General features: G+C 46.5%; 2 protein-coding genes across 5 annotated transcripts in view; one reads left to right on the top strand and one right to left on the bottom strand.

Moving 5' to 3' along the window:
- Positions 1 to 6,877, bottom strand: part of CACNG2 (calcium voltage-gated channel auxiliary subunit gamma 2) — a 138,608-nt gene extending 131,731 nt beyond the window's left edge. For both annotated transcript variants that reach the window (XM_077949834.1, XM_028827749.2), the window contains exon 1: positions 6,356 to 6,877. In XM_077949834.1, coding sequence (XP_077805960.1) covers positions 6,356 to 6,566 — 211 coding nt within the window. In that variant the 5' untranslated portion in view covers positions 6,567 to 6,877. The remainder of the gene's footprint in view (positions 1 to 6,355) is intronic.
- Positions 261 to 27,095, top strand: part of LOC144331744 (uncharacterized) — a 47,116-nt gene continuing 20,281 nt past the window's right edge. Inside the window, exons 1-3 of one of the 3 annotated variants that reach the window (XM_077949806.1) lie at positions 261 to 4,198; positions 7,378 to 7,986; positions 24,720 to 25,009. In XM_077949806.1, the coding sequence (XP_077805932.1) occupies positions 4,015 to 4,198; positions 7,378 to 7,986; positions 24,720 to 25,009 (1,083 nt within the window). In that variant the 5' untranslated portion in view covers positions 261 to 4,014. Of the gene's footprint in view, positions 4,199 to 6,928; positions 7,179 to 7,377; positions 7,987 to 20,424; positions 20,923 to 24,719; positions 25,010 to 27,095 lie in introns of those variants that run through there. The other 2 variants (XR_013399118.1, XR_013399119.1) reach the window with 2 other exon arrangements.

The following is a 27,095-nucleotide window of genomic DNA, read 5'->3' as shown; positions in this document are numbered from 1 at the left end:
GTTTTTGACCAAAATACTTATATTTGAGGTTAAAAGGAGACATTACATTTTGATAACATATTTCTTGCATTATCAGTCTGGATCTATATCTTCTCCTCCTCTCGACCTGAAAGTGAGCACTCAAGGGAAGCTCTCCCCCAGGATCGGTGACAGACACTTTAGATGGTGTGGAGGGAGGAAGGTGTGGCCAGGATCTATTTAGAGGACTTGCACCCCTGGCACTTCCTTCTCAGGCATTTATTTTCTCTCCAAGCACTTTTTGTTTCCATTATCTTTTTTATTATTGTCCTTTATGCATTCTGTCATTCTCCCTCTCTCTCTTTCTCTCCATCTCTTTCTCCCTCCTTCTATCTCTCCATCTTTTCTCTCACTCCTTCTTCTGTATTGAGTTCATTATTTATTTTTTAGAATGTTAAAAAAAAATAATGCTTTGGCCACCACAGCTCACCATGCAGGAAAAATAATCCTTTGGCAGTATGGAGGGACCACCCTTTCCGAACACCCACACCGTAGCAGGCAGTAGTCATGGGTTCATTTATTAACAAGGTAGATTGACTTCTTGCACTGTCATGATTGCTGTGGGCACAGCAATGAGCAGAACAGATGAAAATCCCTGCCCTCATGGAGCTGACAGTCTAGTGGTGAGAGACAGACATCACATATAATGAGTAGAGGACAGAGCGTGCTACAAGGCAGTAAGCATTCTGTAAAAATGAAACAGCAAAGGGGGATGGATGAGGAGTGTAGGTGGAGATTGCTGATTGCAATTTCAAATAAGGTGGTCTGAGAAAAGGGAGGACAGACATCCACTCATTTAATCCCTAAGCCAGCAACTGCCCTTTGAGGAGGAGATTATGCCTCCTTTTTTTCCAGATAAGGAATTTGAGGGTTAGAGGGGTTGAGTAACTTGCCCCAGATCACACAAGGCTGCAGTGCAGGAAGCAAACCCAGGTCTGTGTGGCATCAGTTCTTTCAACGAGACCACAAAAACTTCATCTGAAAACTTCAGTGAGTTACATAGGACGTAAATTTGCTATTTTCTGAAAATGCTTGAAAACATAAACCCACAGATCATTTACACTGAGGACATCTCCAAAATGAAAGGACAAAATAAAGAGGCACATGGTGAGTGTGGCCTGAAGTTCGGGGTTAGAAATTGACTGCTGCATTTCCTTAGACTCAGCTACTCAGCTCACAGGCGGTGTGGACCAGGGCACAGTCGTTGTCACCCTGAAAGGTGCAAAGCGGCTCAAGATGGCAGCTAGGAGGGAGGGGTATGCAGGGGAGTGACAGGGTTGGGACTCGTTCTTCCTGAGATGCTCAGGTTGAGTGCTCAGTGAGGGATGCTCAACAAAAAGCAGACTGGATAGAACAGTGCTTGTTCGTGAATATAAGTGGGAGGCCACCTTGGCTCGGGTCTACTGCCCAGAGTTCCTCTGGAGGCTTTCAGAGTGCACGGGATAGGGGGACAATGTAGCTCGATGAGTCATAAGGAACTGGATTCAAGTTCTGGCTCAGCCACTGCCTGCTACATGACTTTGGTGTGTTGTTCACTCCTGTGAGCCTCATTCAGCTCACCCGGAAAGGGGAAGCAAGGGCAGGGAGTGTGGTGTGAACTGACCAGGTCTCCAGGTAGAGGAGTCAGGTTTGGCTAACACGGTGAGAATGGCTGGGAATGCTAGGCCTCGCTGTATGGAAAAGCTGCTGATTAGAACCCAAGCCTGAGGGAAAGTTGTCAGGGTTCTTTGAATTGGATGGGAGGTTTGTGAAAGAGTAGAAGGTTCTACTGGAGCTAAGCAGGGGTGGGCCATTCTAAGGCCTCCTCTCTGCTCAGAGGTGTCTGTTCTAGGGAATATTGATTTCACACTGAACTTTGGTATACTTTAAAAGCAGAAAAGGGAAGAAAATCAATTGATTATTATTTTTTCTTTCCTATAGAGGCTGTGTGCATGGATCGTTTTTCTTTACCTTTCCTTGAGTAATGTGCCTTCACTATAGCCAATTAGGAGCTGTGCAACCTCAATGACTGACTCCTTTTGAATTCACTTATCTTATAATAGTGAATTCATGACTCATTATTATTCTTATAAAAAAAGAAGTTCCAGGAAGAACAAACAAATCATTCTGACTTCTGCACCCCCTTCTCTCCCTCTCTCCTTTCTCTCCCTCTCTCCTTCTCCCTTTCTCGCCACTCTCCTCCCTCTTTCTCTCTCTCTCGATCACTTGGTTGTCACATGTCCTTATGATGTTTGCATTCATCTCGGTAATTTTAAGAATTTCTGCATCAATCCATTGATAAATATTTCTTATGCACTTCCTGTGTGCAAAGTACCTAAAGAAAGTCAAATTATCTTGGGAATTATGGAGCAATACTTGCACAGTGTGAAGACCTGTTAGTAGCTTCCAAATTCAGCCCACCCATGCTAGAAAGCAAGCGTGTCTGGGAAAGGCTATTGGCTTTCCTAAAATAAAAGATGCATCCTTTTTCTTTTTCTGCAGAATAAGAGACCCATGGCTGAGCTGAGTGTGGAGCACTGTATCACCTCGCAGGCCGTCATGAACTTGGAAAAGACAATTTGGGACCATTGAGATACTTCTTGCTCAAAGAGAGCAAAGATGTAGAGTGGCTGGCAGAGCCCCCATGAGCAAGCATCCTGGTGGGGGCAAGACAAGAGAAGCCACTGATGGATGAGGAGCTGAGATATTCAGCAGAGGGAATCTGACAGCCTGGACAGAGAGTAAGATTTCTGTTCTGCCTCACAGTAAGGCAAAACGGACAGAGGGGGAGAGAAAATACGGAGTTTGCTTCCTCTACAGACCACATTATGCCTGCTATTGGCTCGACCTCTGCAGGTCTGGAAATCCTTTGGGGGAGCCACAGAGCCAGAACAGAAGGGAGGAAGGCATAGGAGAGACTAAGCACCAAGAGTGAATTTCTCGCTGTCCCTGGAGACGATGTTTCCTTTAGGTGACAGCAGAGGTTAATATCCTGAGCAGCAAGTCACCAGGCAGCCTCGAGACACCTTGCTTGAACAAGCTGTTTTAGCATCTTGTTGTAGATTTCATTGAACTCTTCTTCTCTGAGCATAATTCTCTGAGCCAATTCATCTCTCCATGCAGATTCTTAATTCAGCTTTCTTGAAAAGTTCACGAACTTCTATCACTCCCCACCTACCTGTATCCACATACACACTGTCCTCTCCCACCCATGCTCCTCAAATCCCCCTAAGGACACCAGCCTGCTAGGGATTTCAAGTTCACACACACAGACTTTTCGGTCTGCAGAGGGAGAAAATAAGGGTGGTGGTTTTTCCCCTGGCCCTTCTCCCCCTCCCCCTGTGCCTGTCCCTAACAGGTGGCCATGTCTCTTCTCATTCTTCAGCAGACTAGTTAATTTCAAAAGCAGCCTTAGAGGCAAGGACTTTTTTTTCCTATTCTTATTTTCATCAAGAGGTGAACGAAAATAATCACCTCGGGAGACAAAAAGCACTAATGAAAACCAGAGAGCAAAAGAGATCAGAGGACGACAGGGTTGTTTTTCATCTGGAGTCATTAGTGGCATCTTAGAAAGACGACGTGAATTCTGTTTGCAACTTCTCCAGATTGGGCAGAAAACACAGATCCAGTGGTTAAGGGGTAGGGGGTGGGGGGATCTTTTTTGAAAGTCCAATTTTTCAAACACACAAAAAAACACAAGTTGAGGGAACCCAAAGCACTAACAACTTGATCTCCATAGAAAGCACCCCCATCGTGAGTGCTCATAAAAGCAAGCACACTGCCAGCCCCCAAGGACTGTCTATGCCAACTTCCAGAAACAACTGAACTTACAGCCTTTGGAGATCAGTGCAGTCTTTGAAAATAAGAGGCTTACAGTCTCCAAACCATTTGCTAAGTGGCCAAGGCCCATCTTCCTAAGGTGGTCCCAGGCCTGCAAAGCTCCAGTTGACAGAGGCTTTGGAAATTAAAGGCCAGGTCAAAAGCAGGCCCGGAGCTCCAGCCCTTCCTGCCCCGGCCATGGCTACAAGTGGAAAGGGAGTATCACCCCTGAGGAGAGCCTGGCAGGGCCCCACAGTACTGCCCCGGGGCAGTGAGGCCCCGCTGGGGAGTGTGGCCCAACCCACAGTGCCTGTGTGCATCACACAATCCTTGGGAAGTGTTGCAATTCTAACCCTTTACAGACGATTCAGGGAGAGAGGGAGTGTGCAGCTTGGAGAGAAAGTTGAAGGGGGTGGGCAGCACATTTGGGGATGTGGACATCAAACAGATGGAATTTTAATGAAAATACTTAAGCCTTCTTAATGCATGGGTGATATAAAACTGCCTCTAGTCTGTTTGCCTTCTGGGAATTACACAATGTTTAAAAGATCACAATATTAAGAATTTGGAAATAAAACGCAGATTTAGAAAAGTATATTTATGCCAACCCACCCATTTCTGGGTGTATTTACACTAAAACAATGTCTTGTCTCTCCTCTAGTCTCTTGGCTACCTATCTCCCTTCATCCATCTAACTAAAATCCAAGGAAAGCAAATTGCCACTATGATCATTTCCCTAAAGCGGTCCTCATTCACTTTGCTTTTCTTCTCTTTTGGAATAAAAGTCTGTCATAAATGTTTAATTAAATGGAAGTCTTCCCACTGTTAATGACTAGCTGTATGAAAGGCTTTTCATTTTTTTAAGGAGGGGGTGTGTGTGTGCGTGTGTTTAAAACAGTCCCTATTAATTTCTTGATATTGATTCTCTGGCTGGGGAAGAACATATAGTATTCAGCATAGAGCTCCTCTGCAGAATATGTTAAAGGCAGCAGTTTGGATTGAGAAAGGGCACCAAATGCAGTATGCGTCAAATAGACCATCGCTCAATGAAGTCACTTAGCTATTCAAAACATGTTCAGCCATCACTCAACCGTTTGCACCAAGAATGTTGGGAGGGGGGCATGGGATTTGTGCTCTTTCCCAGATGTAATCATTTCCCAAAGAGTGGCTTTTGCTCAGTTTGGGTTAGACCCTGGGGCCACATCAGTTTCTCCCTCACCCACCCATTTCTCTCTCTTCTCCCCCATCCCCTGGTCTCAACTCCTTGCATCACCATCCCATGTTGAGCTTAACAAACAATCCTGCAGTCCCTGCTTCCCGACGCTGCCTCAGATGGCCTCCAGTATTGGTTCATATCAGAAGCAAAACACATAAGCCTTTTTTTCCCCCACACGGAAGCATATGTATCTCTCTGTGCTCGTCTTTCTATGGGTGGCTGTAGCTTGCACACACAGACATATATAGCCATTCAAATACAGTCCCTCATATTAAAGTCTGTTGCCAAATGCAGGTTGGATGACCCACAGGAGTTTTTTTCTGTGCTTATTAATGTGTCCCAGAAGTACATGCCTTCATCCATAGCCTGATCCCCCAGCCTTTACACTGTGGCGGCCCCTGTGCTCACAGCACAGACACACATGCCTCAACACTCCGCAAGATCAAGGCAAACAGCTGACACCCCCACTCCCCCCTCAACCTCCCCATGCCCTCACCTCCCTCCCTCTCTGCCTGCCTGCACAATGTCTGATTCTCAAGCCGGCTGCAATGCTGACTCTACTAGCTTCTGGCTAACAGACATGTCACTCTGTGGAAGCCTAACCCGCAAGTGAATTGCTGTTTATTAGAACTTGGGCTTGTTTCCTGTGAGAGACGTATGTATTTTTAGACTTTGTAAACGTTAAAACACACAAATACACACACGCAGCCAGCCACCTCGAACGATCTGTGTGGCTCATAGACATTACGAAATGCTCTTGAACTCAGCTTGAGATCCTGGAATAATTAGGATTTACCACGTAAGGATTCTTAGAAACAACATATTCTTTTTATTTAAATAAGGAGATTTGCAGATGGTGATGCATCTAGGACTTTTGGGGAGTAAGGAGAAGAGGAGGGAAAAGGGAAGAGCATTTTTGAATTCTTCATTGCGAAAAGAGAAACAGCATAGACAGAAGCAATTATTTTACCCTCTCATAGATGGCAATGCTAAATCGGATGGTAAATCCTAATGACTCCAAAGCAGGCAGAACACCTTTGACTTTTAAAGACAATCTCTTGTCGTTTTCACCATGTCATAGATTATTCCAATGAGGATGTTTGAGGGGAAGAGGGGTGGTGGAGGCAAGGGAGTAGAGTATGGGTTTTGCTTATTGATTTTTTTTTCCTCTGAAACTAACCCAACCAACCTTGATCGGTGGTGGAAGGAGTGAACTAAGAAAATGGTGGAATGTAAAGGGGACTTATTTGGAGGAGGGTGGGGGGGGGGGAGTGAAAAGGGAGGGGTGGGGTGGAGGGGGGGAGGAGATGGGAAGTCAAATACCTTCTAGGCAGCAGGTTCTCCATAATCCGGAATGGGTCATAACTTCCTCGTTCTTTTTGCTGGTTTCATTCTCACTGACACTTTTGGTCTTGCAAACCCCTCTGGAGTAGAGCCAATAGTCGGTTCCCACAGCTATGGTCATCAGGCTGAAGGCAGCGAAAGCACCAACGGTGGTTAAAAGCATTTGAACACCTCGATCAAACAGCCCCATAATTCTTCATTATATAAACACCCAACCGACTTCTGGTTCTCGGGAGAGTGTGTGTGAGGGTGCAAGTACTAAAGCCAAAAAAAAAATAAAAATAAAATAAAAATAAAAATTATTCCACTACTAATATAATGGATATATGTATGAATAGAGAATATGGAGAGTTATAAAAAAAGGGAGGTAAGAAAGCTCACGGAAAAGAGTGTAAATTATAAAGATCACACGGGAAGAGGCTTGCCTTTTGAGATCAGAAACTGTTCCAGTTGCAGTGTTTTTTTTTTTTTTTAAAAAAAAAAGAAAAAAAAATAAAAAGACACCCCCCACCCCCCCCAAGTGAGATGCCTTAATCTCTTTTTCTAAAATTCTGGTCTCCAGTTTCCATATGTGATAGCTAATTTGGAGATGGCTTCCACAGTGAACCAGGGAACAGCCGAATTCTCAACACCATTTCTCATGGTCGGGACCTAGACAGTTAGAGATTGTAAGAGCCGAGATGCAACCTTCGGTCTTCGTTCTCGGCTCTGCGGCCTGCGCCATGAAAATCCTTTGCTTCGCCAGTTCTCTTCCTTGGGGGGTCTCGGCGCTTTCGTTTCAGACCAGACTTCCCAGTATTCTGTAAGCCCTTGAGCTCAGCTGCACAGGTGCGGGGGTCTCGCTTTCCATGGTTTTGCCCGGGCAGCGGCGGCGGCGGCGGCGGCGGCGGCAGGGCGGGCAGGCGCGGCGGCGGCGGCGGCGGCGGCGGCGGCAGGACGAGCGGCGGTGGCGCTTATTGTTGTTGGTGGCGGGGGTAGTGTTGGCGAAGTGGGGGAGAGAGGGGGTTTCTCCCGGAGAATCGAGGCGGGTTTCCCTCCCGCTATCTGCAAAGCTCCTGGAAACGAGGGAGCCGGCGTCTTGCTGCAGGGTGGGCCGCGCGCCTGCCCCCCACTCGCTGCCGGCTGGGCCCCCGCGGAGGCGCTCCCACCTACTGCATTACGGGTGGTGCTGAACCGGACAGCTCCCTGCGCCGCCCGCTCCGCGCGCTCCCCGGCTCCCAGGGCCGCCCTCCAGGAGGGGGGCGCGGGCCAGAGTCCTCCCTCCCTGGGGCAGCAAGGCCAGCGCAGAGCGGGGGCCGCCTTTCCTCTTTTTACCCCTCTCCCAAATCCTAAAATGAGCGCTCTCCTGGGCTCCCGGGGCTTAGAGGAAGGCGTAGCTAGAGATAGCTCTCTCCCTCTCCCTCCCTCTCTCTCTCTCACACACTCTCTCTCTCTCTCTCTCTCTCTCCCCTTCCCTCCCCCCTTGGTGTTTCTTCCAGCTCAGCCTCCTTCTCATTCCATCTCTACGTGCCCAGAGCTTCAAATACAACCCTCCCATCACAGTCAGACGGGCACAAAACTTCAACGAGCCGTTTCTCTGCCTGGAAGCGGCGAGCATGTAACCTGGACGGGTAATTACAAACACGTCTTTACGTGTTTTTTAAATCATTGTTTTCACTTTTCTTTGCTGGGGATTTATTTTGTTGGTCCGTTAGCTGTATCTTCTTTCGGTTTTCCTCTCTCCTCTCTGTCTCTCTCTGGCTTACCAGGGGGTGTGCATTGCTCTGTCTGTGTCTCTGTAGTTTTCCGTGAAATTCCAAATCTTGCTTCTACAAGCAGACATTTTGGAAAGATTATTCGTGGAAAAGGGTGCAAAAGGGCGACTCGTAGCTGGGGCTTGAGTAATGATTTTCATTTCAGGGATAAACATGTTCTCAGGGGAAGTGGGTGAAATGTGAATCCTTCTAAGTATCCTAAGTCATTCATAAACTGGTTTGGAAGAGATAAAAAATCTTCCTTCTATGAACACTGGAACACCGAAACCCTCCCCTCTTCCTCAGAAGAATCATTGTGTGTGGGTTAATTACAGTGTCGCCTCTCATTTCTCTTATGTGCAACTTTTCCTTAATGTGACCTCTGGTAGAAAGAAGCACATTAATTTCTGCTGCTACAGATTACATTTTTTTCTCTGATCACTTTTATAGTTAAGTGAGTGAGAGCACATGAGGCATGATGGGGGTGCATGTTTTTGCATGTTTTTGATATTTTGTGTGTGTGTGTGTGTGTGTGTGTCGGTGGGGGGGAGACCCTGGAGAGGATGTGAGTATGATGAGTCAATTGAGGCAGGGGGAGTTGAGATGTTTCAATCCCATAACTCAATTATTCAATACTTTCTTCTCTCTCCCTCTACTTTTTTTCTTGAGATTATTTGCTTGACAATTTCTCAGTGATGTGGTGATTATCAGAGAGTATATAAAAGATGAGTGAACTAAAAACAGTCTTTCTTTGGTGTAAAGTCCATTGCCTAACTTCCTTCTCTCAGCTCAGAGTTGGTCTGCAGGTACGACCAGTGTATTCTTTTTGACAGAAAAACTACCTGTTTCTTCGCCCAGCACAAAATTTCCTTTCTACCACTCTGTTCTTGTCTCAGAACCCAAAGGCTCCTATGAGGGGCAGTTGCTGTGCTTCTGGTATCTGGGAGAGGTTCCTGGTGTCTGGAGAACAGAACCAAGGTTTCTGCAACCTCTGCTAAGGTACCTTTGGGGTACAGCAAGAGCTCTATTTGCAGACTGAAGACTTCTCCACTTTGGTTTCTTGTCCTGTGAGGATGGGGATGGGTATTGGAATGGGGAGGGCTGATCTGCTGATCCCATACAGCAGGGAACCTAGCAAGTTCAGCCAGTGGCTCAGGTGGCTGATTTTCAAGGCTTCTGTCCTTGAAGCAAAGGTGAGGGGCAGGCACCAAGTCCTCTTAGATAGGCTAGGCCTTTTGAGGGGAGTGGAGAGATGCTTGGGGGTAGTCACATGAGCCAAAGAGGCTTGCCCTCACTTATTGCTGTCACCTTGGTTGTCTTTGACCTGTCCAAAAATCCCTTTAGACTGCAGATAGAGCCCTTCTTCTCATCTCCCTCCCGCTTTCAGACCAACCTCTGAAGGTTTTACTCAAAAGAAAAAATCAGTAACAGAGGCTCAGAAGCTTCTGTTTGTCCACAGAATCTGCTAATATCTTAGCCACTGACAGTGGCTGCAGCTTTAGCACCATTTGATTAATTTCTGGTCAGGTGATCATTGAGAAAAGGGAAAGGGGTGGGGGAGGAAAGCAACAGCTTTTAGGCTTCCAGCATGGACAGTGCAGAGACTACCAGAGAGAGAATAGGCCTGGGGCACAGCTTGACTCTGCTCAGTAACGGCATAGCTCCAAACAAGTTAAGTTCCTAGAGCCTCAGTCTTACCATATGTTAAATGGGCACTTTAGCACCTACCTCTTCCTTTCTGAAGCTCCTCCCAGCTTCTCCCTGCTTTTCACCACCAAGCCACCCATCCTATTCAGACCTCCACCATCATACATATAGCACATAATTGTGTATGTGTTGTCTCTTTCACTGATTTGAAAGCTCTTTGAGGTCAACAGCTGTGTCTTGTTCACTGTTATATCTTTGAGACCTGGAGTATAGCTTTATACATAGTAGACACTTGATGAACAATGACTGGAGTGATCACAGTAAGGGTTAAATGGTAGATGTAAAGTGCCTGACACATAGTAGGCACTCAATAAGTGTGGGTTTTCTCTCATTTCTCCTCCTCTCTTTTACATCCAAATTGGCCTCCTCCTCCTCCTTCTCCTCCTCCTCTCCTTCTCCTTCTCCTTCTCCTCCTCCTCCTCCTTCTCCTTCTCCTTCTCCTTCTCCTTCTCCTTCTTCTTCTTCTTCCTCTTCCTCTTCTCTTTTTCTTCCTCTTCTTCTTCCTCCTCTTCTTCTTCCTCATGGGGTCTGCCTGTATCACCCAGGCTGGGGTGCAGTGGCGTGATCTTGGCTCAGGCACAACCTCCACCTCCTGGGTTCAAGCAATTCCCCTGTCTCAGCCTCCCGAGTAACTGGGATTACGGATGCCTGCCACCATGCCTGGCTAATTTTTGTATTTTTAGTACAGCCAGGATTTCACCATGTTGGCTAGGCTGGTCTTCCCAATCTAATTCTTCTTCTTAGGTTCCTTCTGCTGACCAGGCAAGGCTACCTGGGAAGAGCTGGCTTGTTACAAGCCCCGTTGGATGGTTGGGACGCACCAGGCATACTTAGTACTTAGTAGCTGCTAAATGGATACTCTTAGGGGGGCAGCTTTGTATGCCTGCATTTGGTTACTTGGGAAGAGCTTAGAGGAAATTAGCTGAAATGCCACAGGCCTATTTTGAGCTGCTGCTTTGATGTAGTGAAAATAACGTGGGATTTGGGTGCAGCAGACCTGGCCTTGAAGCACAAAGCTGCTATTTCCTCACATATGACCTTGAACAGTCATTTAATCTCTCTGGAAATTTGTCCCTTCATCTGTCTAGAAGGACCACAGATATGAGCATTATGGTGTGATTGTCAGTGTTACATGTTAACAGCCATGTGAAAAGCTATCATTTGTTGGGCATTTGCTTTGTGCCAGGCACTGACCTCAGCGGAATCCCACAATGATCCTATGAGATAGGTGTCATAATTATTCCCATTTTACAGATGGGGAGACTGAGTCACATAATGGTTTAACTATCTGGCATAAGGTTCCCCAGACAGTAAGTGGCAGAGCTGGGAATCTAGTCCAGCAGCTTGGCTTGAGAGCCTCTGTCTTAACTGCTGTGTCTTGACCCAAGACATGAACTTTCTGAGTAAGGGTATTGCACTGAGGCTATTTACTTCTCATCCACAGATCTGCCATGCATTTGTGGAGTAAATCCTAGGAGCCAGGCATTTTCACACAGATTCTCACACATAACTCCCCAACAATCCTGCAAATGCATATTAATAACTTTTCCTATAGGGAGAGTAAACAGAGGCTCAGAGAAGTCATCTATCAAGTTGCAAGGTCATATTTCAAGTAAATGTAACAGCAGATATTTGGACACTTTGCACTGCTTCAAGTTCTACTTCCTATAGGTCCAGAGTTTATTCATTCAAAGAATTGAGCACCTACTGTTTGTGAGATATCATGCTAATTCCTGGTGATGGTGAGCAGGACAAACATAGCCCCTGCCTCCAAGAACCTATAGACAAGCAAGAGGAGTATACAGGTGAAGAATGACCACATCAAGTAAAGAAAATAATGCAAAGGATATTGTGAGGCCATGGGGCAGGGAGACCAAACTCAACCTTAGGGACTGAAGGACATCTTCCCTGAGGACAAGATATTTAAACTGAGATGTAGGAATGAGAAAGAGGTACCTAGGCCAAGCTGGGGGTGGTTAGAGGGTGCAAAGGAAGCTTAGAAGAGGAACATTTCAGGCTGGGAGAATAGTTTGTGCAAAGGTTCAGAAGTGTGAGTAAGATGATTGGCCAGTTTTGGGGGAAAAATACTAAGCATGGCCGATCCCAAGACGATAATAGGAAATGTGTTAGGCCAAGCACCTGGAGACCATGGAGGGGAGGTTGGAGGATGAGCAACAACCTGGAAGAAGCTGGTGGGATATGGAAGGAGAGAATCAGCCCTGGAGGCAGGAAGACAGTGGGAGACAGGAAGGCAGTTGCTGCTGAGCTCTAAGCAAGAAGTGATGGTGGCTTGGACCAGCACAATGGCAACGGGATGGGGAGAAGTGAAGGTAATCGGGATATTTGGGAAGAAATTGATGACTATTGATGTTCATTACTGAGATGGGCAACTGAGGCAGGAGCAGGTTGGGGTGTGTCGGCGGGTGGCGGGGGATGATGCAGGAAGGTGGGGAAAGTCAAGAATTCTGCTTTGGCCATGTATCTAGTTTTGCTACATTCTATTGCCTGTTCACTTCCTGCTCCCAGCCTCTATCTTCTTGGCATGTGAATTAATTAATTAGCAATGTAAAGAACTCATGCAATTACATTATAGTCCCACTGGACTGTAGGCCTCATGAAGAAAGAGATTTGGGCTGTTCGCATTGTATTTCCAACACTTGGAACAGAACCTAGCACACACTAGGTGTTCAATCAAAACGAATATCTTTCTTGCTATAAAATTTCAAATGCATGTCTTCTCTGTGTCAGGCCCTGTGCTGAGGTACAAGGGATGCAGATGGGCTTAAAATATCATATCAGAGAGATTGACAAGTACACAGCTGACCCAGGGCATACCGACCAGCCTGGGAGAGGGGTGGGTGTCTGGCTTTCCCCACTACGTGTGCCCACAGTCCCTGTGTTCATCCTCTTGTGGCACTTCCGTGTTTTGAATTGCTGTTTCGTGTCTGAACTTGTCTGGTGCGTCGGTTTTCACAGCTGTCAGTTCCCACAGCTAAGCAAGCCTGCTCTGTTCTCTCGGGCCACAGAGCTGGTACATGGTAGGTCTGCAATGCTTATTTGATGAATAAATGGACATAGTGAAGACATGGGCTGTGGGAGTCCAGGGTAGGAAGTATTCATTTCAGTCTTGCAGTGTCTCAGAAGGCTTTGGGGACAAGCTGACCCTCAAAGACCAGGGGAAAAGATCACAACTGGTGGGGGAACAGAGGAGGGCATTCCCAGCATGGCAATCACACGTACAAGTGCAAAGAGGCGTGAAGCTGCACGAGGGACCTCCAGGAGGTTGGTGTGACTGACGGTGGTGGACAGGAAGGCTGGGGCCCAATCCAGAGAGACTGCTGTGCCTGGGATTAGGGACCATCCATCGGTATTGCTGTCCTGGGGCCCTCGTCCCACCAGAAGCAAAGTGGGAAGAGAACAGGCTGTGGCATCAGAAGGCCCTTGGTTTGAATCTCAGCTCTCTGCTGCTTATGCTCCATGACCTGAGGCAGTGATTTCACCCCTCTGAGCCTCAGCTCTTCCTCACAAGTAAATAGTGACCTAGTTTGTTCTGCTTGTAGGCCTTTTGCACTTGTTGCTTCCCCTGCAGAAATGCTTGTTCGGGTCTTAGCTTCCGTATCACCTCCAGGGCAGCAGTGCTGGTCACTCTGGATGACACTGGCCTGCTTTGTTTTCATGATCACAGCCTCACATTCTCTCGTTTATCAGCTGAAATCTCTCCCTACCCACCCACCTCCCCCAGGACATCAGACGATATCTATCTTGTTCATTGCAGTATCCCCAGTGCCTAGAAAGTGCCTGGAACTGCATAGATGCTCAGGGAATATTTTTGGGATGTATGAATAAGGCTATGGTTGTTGGGATTAAGCAAGGGAAACCCTATTTACGTATTTGGAAGATAGGAGGAGCAGCTCTCTAAAGCCCCCGAACATTGGTGGGTGAGTGGGACTTGCGGAAATGAGGGTGCCCTGAGTTGATGATGGGGTACGTGCAGGGGTGAGGCAGAGTGAGGGTCAGACTTGGGGAGGTGGCACTGACCTGGTGCCACCCGCGCTGCTCCCCCAGGGCCTGCTCTTCTCTCTCAGGCCACAGAGTTGCTCAGCCCCAAGCTGGAGTACTCCATGCAGAAAGGTCTAGATGGGGGCTGTCGGCCCCGGGGCTGGGAGGGAAGGAGATGCAGTGAGGTGGCAGGTTTTACTCCTTACATCTGGGAGCTGCCCAGGAAATCTCAGGGAGCCCCTGATTCTGATGCCAAAGGGGGCTGGGGTGGTGGGCAGAGTGGGGCTGGCCAAGCTTGGAAAGTGGGATGTGTTGAAGGGGGGTGGTTAGCTCTGAGCCTGGTGAGAACTGAAAACAGAAACCCTGGGTATAGCCACGTCCAGAACAAGAATCCCCAGAGAGAAATCACTTTCCCACCCAGGACAGGACTGTGACCCCCAAGACAGTCCTGAGCCACCGAGCACGCTAGCCTTTCACCCCACCACCCCGGACTGGCATGGGATTTCCCCCGAAACTAAACTACAGCAAATAAAATTCTAATAGCAAACTAATCACAGAGTTACAGTTTAGAAAAAGAATGAAATAACAAATGTGCACATAACGATGCAGAGGAATAGCAAGAAGAAGAATATGAGCTGGCCGGGCGTGGTGGCTCACACCAGTAATCCCAACACTTTGGGAGACCGAGGCCGGCAGATCGCTTGAGGTCAGGAGTTTGAGACCAGCCTGACCAATATGGTGAAACACCGCTTTTACTAAAAATAAAAAAATTAGCCAGGCATAGTGATAGTGATGCGTGACTGTAATCCCAGCTACTCGGGAGGCTGAGGCGGGGGAATCACTGGAATCCGGGTGGTGGAGGTTGCAGTGAGCCAAGATTGTGCCACTGCACTCCAGCCTGGGTGACAGAGTGAGGCTCTGTCTCAAAAAAAAAAAAAAAAAAGATTGTGAAAGGACGGGGCAGGAAGCAGGGCCATTTCCAGCGACTTTTAAGGGAGTGGCCATCCAATGGTGGAGGGAGACAGTGAGATGCACGAAACCTATTTGGGCAAGCAAGGTTGGGAGGGGACACAGAACACTCCTGCATGGCCTAGCGACCAGGCTCAGCCCCTCACAGCTTCACTCTCCTGCCCTTCCTCCCTCCAGCCAGACCAGCCTCCCTCTGTCCCTGGATCCTGGTCCCTTGCCCACTCAGGGCCTTGCCATCACTGTTTCTCTGCCTTGGCCACGCATCTCTTGGCACCGGACTCATGCCCTTTTTCCCACAGGTGTCTGTTCCGAAAGGCCCAACTGACCACCCAATAAAGGCTGCCCCACTCCCCATCATTGCAAATTCTCTGTCTGCTGAAGTTTTATCAGGCCTTAGCAGCAGCCCTCACCTCCCATAGATTTTTATTTTCTTACTTATAGTGCAAGGATGGGGCCTGGCTATGTTACTGCTTCCCTGCCTTGCACATGGAATCTGGCACACATTAAATACGTGAGGCTCAATGTGGCAAATACATGTGGACTGAATGGGAAAACCCCTGGGTCAGCAGGGTGAGAAGTGGAAGCAAAGCAGGAAGAGGAGGAAGGAAAGGGAATGACCCGGTTGGAGTATCCCAGGAGGGCTGGCCTAGAACTCTGCACAGGGAGGACAAAGGGGTCTTCGGGAGAAGACAATGGATGGCTTCAGAGGTCCCTGGGCAGAGTGGAACCTGGAGAGGTGACAAGGAAAGAAAAGGAGGGGACTTCTTTCCATGTGGATTTCAGCAGATCAAGGAGGAGGTGTCCCCAGGATTGCTGGGGACAGGGCTGGGTGCCATGCAGGCTGGGGAGTGGATCCTGGGGGTCGGGGTCCAGTCTGATGCTGGCCAGCATCGTGGCCTCAAGTGACAACAGCCCAAGATCTCACTGGCCCTGTCTGGAAAATGGGGACAGCATCACTTGCCTTGAGGTGCTGTTCTGATAATTAAATAAAATAATGTAGAGAAAGTAATTCCCGTGCCTACTCCATAGTAAGCCCTAAATAAATATTAGCTACATGTTGAGCTCCTACTGGGTGTTATGTGCTTTGAATAAATACCAAAAGAAAGAAACAGACGTAACCCTGCTCAGAAGCAGTCACTCAAGTGGAGAGAGACCTGCAGGCAGAGCTCAATATAATGTGGGCAACAGGATGGGGAGAGGGCGGAGGGAGGCACACTGGGTAACACACCCTGTAGTGAACAGGGAATGCCACCTGGGTATTTAGGAAGGGCTTCCAGGAGCTGGGACAGCTGCTCCAGGTCTTGAAGGATAAGTGGAAGACTCAGAGACCGAGAAGGCTAGGGAAAGGTTTTTTAGACAAAGGGAATAGTAGACCCAACCTATATGGGGCATGAAATTGTTATTCAACAAAAGTTAGTGCCAAGGGCAGTGGCTCACATCTATAATCCCAGAGCTTTGGGAGGCTGAGCCAGGAGGATTGCTTGGGGCCAGAAATTGGATACTAGCCTGGAAAACAGTAAGACCCCATTTCTATAAAAACATTTTAAAAATTAGCCAGATGTGGCTCATGCCTGTAGTCCCAGCTACTGGGGAGGCTGAGGTGGAAGGATCACCTGAGCCCAGGAGTTTGAGGATGCAGTGAACTGCACTTGAGCTTCGGCGACAGAGCAAGACCTCATGTCTTTAAAAACTTTTTTTTTTTTTTTTTTTAAATTAAAAAGCCCCATAAGTTTGTTGAGCACCTAACATCAGTGAACAGGACTGGCATACGTACTCCCTGCCTCTAGGAACATTGGAACATACATTCCCAGGAGGCAGCTACTATGTAATTGACTACATGATTGATTGATAGTTTAATTGTAATTGTGGTAACTGCATTGTGCATTTGTGGGAGCTACAGGTAATTCCGTTTCTCCAAAGTGCTAGGAGGAAACTGGCAGAGATCAGCTAGAAAGGGAGGCGGGGCCTGATCAGGGGATGCCGTCAATCCAGCTTAGTGCCTACTATGTGCTAAGCTCTGTGCAGCGGATACAAAGATAAACAAAACTAAGTCAGTCACCGGCAGGAACCAATGACTGAATGCAGCACGATCAAGGAGGTCCATGGGGTGGGTGACGGGGACATGGCAGGGAGGGCTTCATGGAGGAGGTGACCTTTCTCCTTCCCCCAATTGAATAGCAGTCCAACAGCCTGCTGTCCTGCCTTTTAAGAAACAGGGCTTCCTGACCCTGCAGGCTTAGAGAATCACTAGTCACATCCGAGGGTGGCTCAGTAGCAAAGCGTTCTGAGCCTGGTGGAGTTTCTTTTTAGGCGTCTGGTGCACGTGAAGGAGGTGTTGGTATCATACAGAGGTATAGACCCAAAGAGCAGTAGGTGAGAGGACCAACAGGCTGCTCCTGTGTCCAAGGGCTCGAGAAATGCTGGCTCTGCCCCACTCTCCCAAGCTTGGGACAGGTTACTGTAACTCTCTTCGACTTTTTGCTCATCCGTAAAACGGGTGTGATGGTGGAGTCATGGGGCTGCTTTCGTCATGGGGATTGAATGGGATCTTCTTCTGGGACGTTTTCATAATGAGTGCTTTGTCTGTGCTGCCAAGTGCACCACCAATTCCATAAATGTGGCTGACCTGGCTCCTTACACAGGAGGTCAAAATCACCAAGGTTTCTGAGCATCTATAAGCTGTGGTCCAGCACCATATTCTGAAAACAGGTCTGATTAGGAACAAACTGTAATGGGTAGACAAGGACCCCATCTCCTGGCCCCTGATGGGTTTTGCAGAATGTCAAGTTTCTCTTTTCCTAAAATAACTTCCTCTTCAACAACCTACGGGTGCCTGAGTCTCTCTGTTGGTATCAGTCGGGCTATCTGATACTTTTGTGGGTAGTCTTAGCTGAGCCAAGTAACCTACTATGTGCTAACATGTCAACTCACTCCAAGGGCCTGCTTGGAATTCAGAACCCACTGCCATGCAGAGAGACATGGGGGGTCTTCCACAGGCACCCAGGGATGGATCCTTGGCCCCCAGACTGGGATAGGCTTGCTGTCCTAGCTAGGTTCCCTCACCCTCTTCCCTGGGTCCTCACCTCCTGTCCTGCAAATACTGTTTTGTCATCTTTCCTAAGAAGCCTCAAATTCTGAACGACGGGGTCCTTGTCCCTTGTGGTTGTCATTTTGCCCTTTGTATCTTGCAGTGTTTGGCACAGAACAGGGCCTGAAGACACACAGCTTGTTGATAAATGTGGGGTTGGGGTAAGTTAGAGAGAAGAGGAGGAAAATTGATAGTAACAGCATATTCTCTTCAACAGCAGGAGATCCTTGTTGACCACCTGGTTACCACGACACTTGGGGAGAATGGCTGTGTGCTTGGTATAATTCACGTCGTATGAACTCATTTAATCTTTATATCAAGTCCTCAGGGGAAGTTCTGTCATGTCTCTCATTTTTCAGAGGGGGAACCTGAGGCACAGAGAGGCTAAGCAATTTGCCCAAGGTCACACAGCTAATATGTGAAGAGATATATGTGTGCAATTTATAGGCAGAGCTGTAATTTACACACAGCTCTGCCTGTTGGCAAAGTCCTACCCAGTACATGATCAGGGCACCAGAGTGGGGAGAGACTCTGCGGGTTAGGTGACTCCCCCACTTCCACTTACTCAGAGTGGCAAGTAGGTGTCTGCCGAGCCCTGGACTTCTTCCCAGCTCCTTGCTGAGCTTCAGGGCTTATGCCTAGGCCTGCTGTTGATGCTAAGGGGACTATATTTACCTGTGGAGGCCAAACTGAGTGGGGTAGTGGAAAGAACCTGGAGTCTGGAGCCAGAAGACTGGGTTAGAGTGACCTTGAGGAAGACGCCGCCCCCTCATGGAGCCTCATTTCTTCGTCTGGAAAATGGGAAAAATAATAATGACTCCTCAGTATAGAATTCATGAATTTACATCAAGGACCTGCGACTCTGTGGTACACAGAGAATGCTCAAGAAAGGTGTGAGATTGTAGCATTTCCCTGCTTAGAACCTTTGATGACGTCTACACACAGCTTGTGAGATCTGACCTTCAATCTCATCCATCACCTTCCTCCCCTACTCCCACAGAGTTCCAGCTACACTCCTCTTGTTTCTCTGAACAAGCCAGGTCCTTTTGTGCTATGCATTCTCCCATGAAATCGTTTTGTCTTTATACATAGATACATACGTAGATAATCTGCAGAAGGGCATAATCGAGGTGAAGTCATACCTGTTAGTCCCTTTTCAGCCTTGCTTTTTTTCTCTTTTGCTTGTCTCTTTCCTCTTTATGTATATATCCCTCTCCCATCTCCGTGCCCATGTTAACAACCGATATATCTCTACACGTACAAGCAATCATAAACAAAACAGACATGCAGATCATCTTCACACATAAACGCACCTGCGCATATCCAGATGCACACTCACATACTGGACCATTCTTTTACAGAATGGGATTATATGAGGCACCCTTTCTGTGTCTTGCTTTACTCATTCAAACACTGCCACCCGTGGGAATCACTCCAAGTCAGCCTCTGTAGCTCTAATTCATTATTTTAATGGCAGAATCATTTTTCAAAGTGAGGAACTACTATAATTTCTTCATCCGGTCTTCTATTGACGGACGTTCACTTTATTTCCAGTTTTTTTCCCCCTCTGCTATAAGCGGTGCTGCAATAAGCCTCCTTGTACATACATCCTTCTAACTGGATATTTTATTTTGATGGAATAGATTCCCAGGAGGGGGATTGCTCAATTGAAGAGCCTATGTATTTTTTATTTTAGTCAATGTTGCCAGATTGCTTTCCAAAAGTGCTGTAACACTTTGCATTTTCTCCAACAATTCATGAGCTCTTTCCTACTGTTTCCCAGCATCCATTCCAGCAACAGGTGTTAGCATTATTTTTAATTTTTGCCTCTCTAGTAGGGGCAAAGTGAAATCTCAGTTAGTGTCCTATACAATGGTGAGTTTGTGCATATTGTTGTATGCTTGTTAGCCATTTAGATTTGTGCGATGTCTTGCTTATTTTTATCCTTTGCCTAACTCCTTGTTCATTGCTTATCAGTTTGTAACAGCTCTTTGCATATATAGATATTAACATTTTGTTTGATATCTGTGTTGCAAATATTTTTATGCTTAAATCTTTTGTTTTTATATCAATGTTGTGAATATCTATTGCCAGAAAAGTAATTTTTATGTAGTAAAATACGTCTTTCTTTAAAAATATGACTCTCTTGGTGTTTTTAAAAAATGCGCTGAGATCACCCTTGTCATTTCCTGCATTTTCTTCCAAGATATTTATTATTTTAATGCTGGGGGCTGTTAACTGTTTAATCCATCTGGGGGTTTATTTACGTGTGTGATTGTAAGAGGAGGTTTCAACTTTTTTACAAAAGCTAGCTGGTTGTGCTGGCAATGATTAATAAAACAGTTGCTCCTTTTCCAGCAGAATTGAAATACCATCTCTGCCACGTGTTACATTCTCATGAATACTTTGATCTAGTTCTGAGCTGTCTGTTCTGTTCCACTGATCTGTGTATCGCTTCCTCACCAGCACCATTCAGATTTGATTATAGGGGCCTTAATATGTTCTGATCTCTAATAAGCCAAGTTCTTCCCCCATATTCTTCTCTTTCGCAGGATCTGGTTGTTCCTGGCTCTGCATTCTTCTACATGAACTTTGAGCTGGTTTTATTCAATGGTGTCTTATATCACCCCTGGATCCCAGTGCCTGAGATGGGGCCAGACATTCAACAGAGGAGCAGGAGATGTTTGTTGAATCTTGTTGATGCTGTCATACCTCCCCAGTGCCTCCTATCCCCCCACCCCCAGGACTATTGGATGTTAAATAGTATTCAAACCAAAGATAATATGTAAGTGTGTACATAGCAGACAAATGTAACTGAATGGAGGAAGCTTCAGAGGCCTTTAAAGCAAAGAGAGAAGTCGCTCCTGTATTCAACACATGTTTATTGAGCATCTGCCGTAGGCTAGACCTTATTCTTGGGCCTGGGGATATAGCAGAGGCCAAGGGAGACAAAAGTTCAATTTCAAGGTGTGACAATGGTAATGTGTTAATTCTTTTTAGGTGAGATAATGATATTGTGGTTATGTTTAAAATAAAGAACGCTCAGCCAAGTGCGGTGACTTAATGCCTGTAATCTCAGCAGTTTGGGAGACCAAGGCCAGAGGATTGCCTGAGCCCAGGAGTTCAAGGCCAGCCTGGGCAATACAGTGAGACCCCATCTCTGCAAAAATTACAAAAAAAATTAGCTGGGCACCGTAGCATGTACCTCTAGTCCCCGCTACTTGGGAGGCTGAGGCAGGCTGATCTCTTCATCCCAGGAGTTTGAGGCTACAGTGAGCTGTGATCATGCCACTGTACTCCAGCCTGGGCAATAGAGTGAGAGCCTGTCTCTAAAGAATAAATAAAATAAAATAAAAAATCTTTACCTTTTAGAGATACTTCCTGAAATATTTACAGGTAACATTTTGTAAAGTCTGTAATTTGTTTCTAAATAACCTAAAGTTGGGGGAAATGGATGAAAAACAATTGACCATAAGTTGGCAATTATGGAAACTCAGCAATAGGGATTTATTATACAGGTGAGTACCCCTTAAACAAAAAATGCCTGGGACCAGAAGTGTTTGAAATTCAGAGTTTTTGGATTTTGGAATATTTGCATATCATAATGAGGTATCTTGGGGATGGGATCAAAACATGAACTCAAAACATGAAAATCATTTGTGTTTCATATGTACCTTATAGACATAGCCCAAAGGTGATGTTAGGCAATATTTTAAATAATTTCGTGCATGAAACAAAGTTCATGTATTTTGAGGTCAGGTGTGGAATTTTCCACTTGTGGCGTCCTGTTGGTGCTCAAAAAGTTTTGGAGTTTGGAATATTCTGGATTTCAGATTTTCAGATCAAGAATGCTCCACATGTACTGTTTTCTCTACTTCTGTCTGTACTGGAAATATTCCATGATAAAAAAAGTTTTAGAAATGCATACAGAGCTTATTATGTTCCAGGCATTGTTCTAAGTGCCTTACGTCCGTTCATTCATCAAATCTTCAAAATGGCCCTAGGAGGAGGGTATCATCATCCCAGTCTTACAGATGAGAAAAGTGAGGCCCCATGAGATCCAGTCACTTGCCCAGGGTTAGTCTCAGTGAGTGAGTGAGAGAGCTCCCTGGCCCCACGGCCTTCCTCTCAAACACCATGTCCTGCTGTCTTTCCCATCTCCTACTTATTCTAGTGAGCCTGCAAATGGACAGCTAAATGAGATGGGATTCTTTTTTTTTTTTTTTTTAGATGGAGTCTCGCTCTGTTGCCCAGGCTGGAGTGCAGTGGCCCCATCTCGGCTCACTGCAACCTCCACTTCCCGGGTTCAAGTGATTCTCCTGCCTCAGCCTCCCGAGTAGCTGGGACTACAGGCGCAGGCCACCATACCCGGCTAAATTTTTGTGTTTTGGTAGAGACGGGATTTCACTGTGTTAACCAGGATGGTCTTGATCTCCTGACCTCGTGATCCGCCCGTCTCAGCCTCCCAAAGTGCTGGGATTACAGGCATGAGTCACCACGCCCTGTCAAGATGGGATTCTTTCATAAAGCAGGAAGGACTATAAAAGATACAGAAGGTACAAAACAGGGAGAGAGAAAGGCTGGTAGTGGGAGAAGGTGAGACTGAGAGTGAAGAGATGGTGTCCTCTTTTGGGGGAGGTGATCGGAGAAGGCCCCTCCAAGGAGCTGAGACCTGCACGGACATATGGGAAAGATGTTCAGACGGAGAGGCTGGCCAGTGCTGTCGCTGAGCTTGAACCAGAAAGGATCACAGTGGGCAAGGGTGAAACCTGTTTGGGCACAGCGGCAGGCCCCAGATCTCACTGCAGGCTGTTATGAGGTGTTTTTAGGTTCAAAAAAAGTGAACTGAGCCATCTCAGTAAGATCATAATGATTTATTGGATTTATAAGCTCTATGATCATTTAAATACATTTACCTACATTTTGTGGTGCTAAATTCATCTATAACAGAGGAGTAATTTAATTCTGAAGCCAAATTAACTGCTCTTTGCCTTCTCGCAAAGTCACCCACTCTTGATTTTTTTTTGCATAACTTAATTCAATTTTTCTGCCTTGCTACATTTTCTTCAGCTCCTACACATTTTTTGGGAGGTGGTTATAATGTTATTATCTTATTATTAGTCACTAACCAGGAATAATTCACTTTTCCAATTGATCTATGCTGCTTATAAAATACCACATCAACTGGAAGCACAGTCTGGTTAGTGAGTTCTGAGAGCCAGTTTAGACAGATCACTGTGTGTGGGACAGGCTGGGCCCAGGTGATGATGACCTCTGATGAGCTGAATTTACCTGTGGTCAAATGGTCCAGGTGTCGGAAGAGTATCCACAAGCCAGATTCTCAAGGGTGCGGCAGGGGTACCTGATTATGTCCAACTCATGTTGTGTGCTGAATATTTTACACAGTTCCTGCTAGTTTGCATTTGTCCTAAATAAATTTCTGACAATGTCAAGTTCAATGGATTCTCTAGATAAAATGTCCCTGAGCACCATGTTTCCCTTGAAAAGATGGCTGGCTACACATGCACATCTGTAGTGTAGCCTTCACACAAACCACACTTATTTGGGTAAAGTAGAAGTATGTATGTGCGGGTCAATAGATCCTTCTGCCATCGTGACTTAAGCCTGGGGAGTGCTAATTGTGCATGAATGGGGTTTTGGGGCATAAACAATTGCTTGGTTCACGTTATGGTAGTATCAGCCCTGAAGCTGTGTATTGGGAGAAGAGAATGAGGACGGAGCATTAGGTGAACAAAAAGGAGAGACTATAAACTGAAGCTTATTCTTTGGGTAAGAGCAAGTCAAATTTATTCATGAATGGCTGTTCCTGGCCTTTGCTTTCCTGCTGTCATCTAATCAGGTTTTCCTGATTCTTGACGAGTTTTTTGAGAACTTAGGGATACAGAATCAAAAAGAAAGGGGGAGAAAGAAATGGGCAAGAAACACTCTACTTAGGGTTCAGGAGAAGGTTTTCAGGGTGTTGGAAGAAAGGGTGGGAGAACCATAGGGGCGACGAGGGAGGCAAGTGGGAATAGAAATTTTAAAAGATATCGCTACAGATAATCTCCAATCCGTAGAGTAACCTGGTGGGCTTTGCATGTGGCTTTGACCAGTCATTGGCCCTTCTGGGTCTCCTCATCTCCCCATCTCTCAGAACTTGGACCCCAGGAAGCCAAAGGGCCTTTGTAGTGCTCACATTCAGATGTCGAATGGCATCCTCAAACTATGCTTGGTCCAGGGCTTTGGAGAGATCTGGATTCCTATTGACTCAGAAAATTACTCAGTATTATTTTATCTGGAGTAAGCCTCATCCCTCTTCTGCGCCTTGATTACTCTATTGGCTCAGCAAGGACACGGAAAGAAACACAGGGAACTCACAACGTGATATTCTCGAAGTTGGGTTTCTTTTTTTCTTTTTTGAGACAGAGTCTTGCTTTGCCTCCCAGACTGGAGTGCAGTGGCGAGGTCATGGCTAACTGCAGCCTCAACCTTCCAGTCTCGACTGGATCCTCAACCTACCAACTAGCTGGAACTACAGGCACATGCCAGCACGCTCGGCTCATTTTTAATTTTTTTTAATTTTTTTTTTTTTTTTTTTTTTTGAGACAGGGTTTTGCCATGTTGCCCAGGCTAGTCTCAAACTCCTGGTCTCGGGCGATCCTCCCACCTCGGCCTCCTGAAATGCTGGGATTACAGGCATGAGCCACCCTGCTTGGCCCAAAGTTATTTTAATAAAGGAATTCCATGGTGCAGGGTAGACAGCTTCCTTCCATCTCTCGTATGTAAACTACCTCCTTTTCTTGCTCTCCTTTTCCGCTGAACCATTGTCTCCTTCTCTCCTCCTCAGGAGGCTGGATGGGGACACATTCCATGAGCGACATCTTACCAGAGGGTGGCCATGAGCTTCATCACGTTCCGCAACTGTTAATGACCCACTGGCGCTGGCCCTGCTACTCTCTGCACTCCTCTCTCTGTGCCCCTTCTCTGGGAAGAGTCCTTGAAGCTCTGCTGAGAACGAAACCTCTTATTTCAGCTCATGTCAATCTTGGGATTTTCCCACCATGTTCGGATTCTGGCTTGGAGGTGCTATCTGCTGTTGACTTGGGACGTAAACCAAGCCGTTATTTGCCTCTTTTGGTTAGTTATGTTAACAAGCTTTCGGGACTTGTTCTTTAAGATTCCCAACTCCTATCGTATGATGATAGGTGCTGGAACCAGACTGGTTGGGTTCAAACTTTTGCTGTCGCTAACTGGCTTTGTGAACACATGTCAGTTACTAAATCTCCTCATGCCTCAGGTTTAAAAATATGTAAACAAGGAGTTCTAGTAGCACCTGTGGGCCTTAGTCAGTTATTGCTACAGAACAAACCACCCCCAGACTTAGTAACATCAACAACTACTACTGTTTTTTTCATTCATGCATCTGGAGAGAGGCTGGGGAGGAGGAGGCTTGGGTTTGGCTTATCTAGGCAGGGTTTGCTAGGCTTGGCTCTGAGCTATGGATTAAGCACAGGTCTTCTCCATTTGTCTTTCATCTTCTTTGGGCCACTGGCTACATAAGGCATGTTCTCATGGCAAAGAGGAGAATTAAAGGGAAGTCCTTTTGGCCAAAGCAGGTGAATGGGAGAGAGAAGCGTACGCCCCTAGGGAGAGACAGAGGGGAGTGAATTTTTGTTGAACAATTATCCTAACTACCACATTGTTGTGATAGCTAAATGATTTAATAACTTTAACAGGCTAGTAACAGTACCTGGCATGGTGTAAGCATTCAATAAATAACAAACATTGGTAGGGATAATATCAGTACTAGCGGTAATATGAATATTGGCATTTTAATAGTATATGCACACCTCAGGTACTCTTTTCAAAATATACATTCACACTAAAGTGTAAATGTCTGCTAGTATAACACAGACCTCAAATGTGTATGTTTAACAGAAGCAGTTAAGCCAAAGAGGTGAATGCATGAGGGTAGATTTTGGAGACTCAGCAAAATCTAATGACGAAGAAAGGGGATTCTGGAGTAAGCCAAATTTGGATCAAAATGCAAACTCTGCCACTTTTTTTGCTGAGTGACCATAGGCCAGTTTTTCACCCTCTCGGTGCCTCATAGGGTAGTGGGAATTTGATAAGCTGTTGTAAGCAAAGCAAGTCAGAAAGCACCTGGCCCGTAGCAAAGCCAATAAACACCCATGGGTAAAAAGGTCTGGCGTGGAGGGAGGAGGCAGCAGAAGCCTCTCATAGAACCCCAAACCTTGCCGGCAGGTGGTGAGCTCACCTCTGCCCATGGGTCTTTCCAGTAAAGGTTTATTAAGCACCTACTATGAGCAGGCATATGCTATGGAACCACAGATTCACTTCTGCTCAATCCACTCATTTCCACAGTTCACTTGCCTCATGGTAAATCTGGCGGCAAGTGAGTTCCACTGGATCTTAGATACAGTTATTAAAATTAAAATTAAAATGGCCACACGAGGGTTCTGTGGCAAAGCAAGTTTAAGAACCTGCACGAAACAGCTGAACAGGTTCTATGGCTGCGGGACTTCGAGCCTTGCCTCGGCTCCTGTGCCTGATACTCTCCCAGAGAGCGATGCGGAAGGCAGGCATCCAGACTTAAGTGACCACAGAACCCAAAAATCTGGAACCTGACTTTGGGAAACAGTGCTCTAATTTCTTAGCATCTCTCCACCCCCACCCCTCCTTGCACTGTTACCTGCAGGCATTCCTTCCCACCTTGCTGGTCCCCGTAGCCCCATTCCTAGTCTCTCCCCTCCCTCGGGAAGAGCAGTAAGCTTTCCAAGCTTGCATCCTTCACCCGGGCGGCACAGTGTCCCCCACACAGGATGAGGGGCTCTGTGCCTGCTATTTGCTGGTTTCTTTCTTGGGATGTCTTCTTCCTCCCCTGCCTGGCGAATCCTGTTCATCCTCCATGTCTCTGCCCCTCCAGGCAGCCTCCTGCTGTCCCGGTCTGGGATCAAAGCCCCTTTTCAGATACTCTTGGCCTCCACAGTGTTGCAGTCTCATACCTAATTACTGGCTGGCATCTGTGAGCTTCCTGCTGTCTCCTTTCCCTCCTATTTTGACTGCCTTGAGGTGGGGGCAGCAGTGCAGCCCTGTGGTTAAGCTTTTTATTTTATTTTATTTTATTTTATTTTATTTTATTTTATTTTATTTTATTTTATTTTTACAGAATCTTGCTCTGTCGCCCAGGCTGGAGTGCAGT

The sequence above is a fragment of the Macaca mulatta genome, chromosome 10 (genome assembly GCF_049350105.2).
Source record: "Macaca mulatta isolate MMU2019108-1 chromosome 10, T2T-MMU8v2.0, whole genome shotgun sequence".
NCBI classification, from domain to species: domain Eukaryota; kingdom Metazoa; phylum Chordata; class Mammalia; order Primates; family Cercopithecidae; genus Macaca; species Macaca mulatta.
This window is presented reverse-complemented; position numbering and strand designations above follow the sequence as displayed.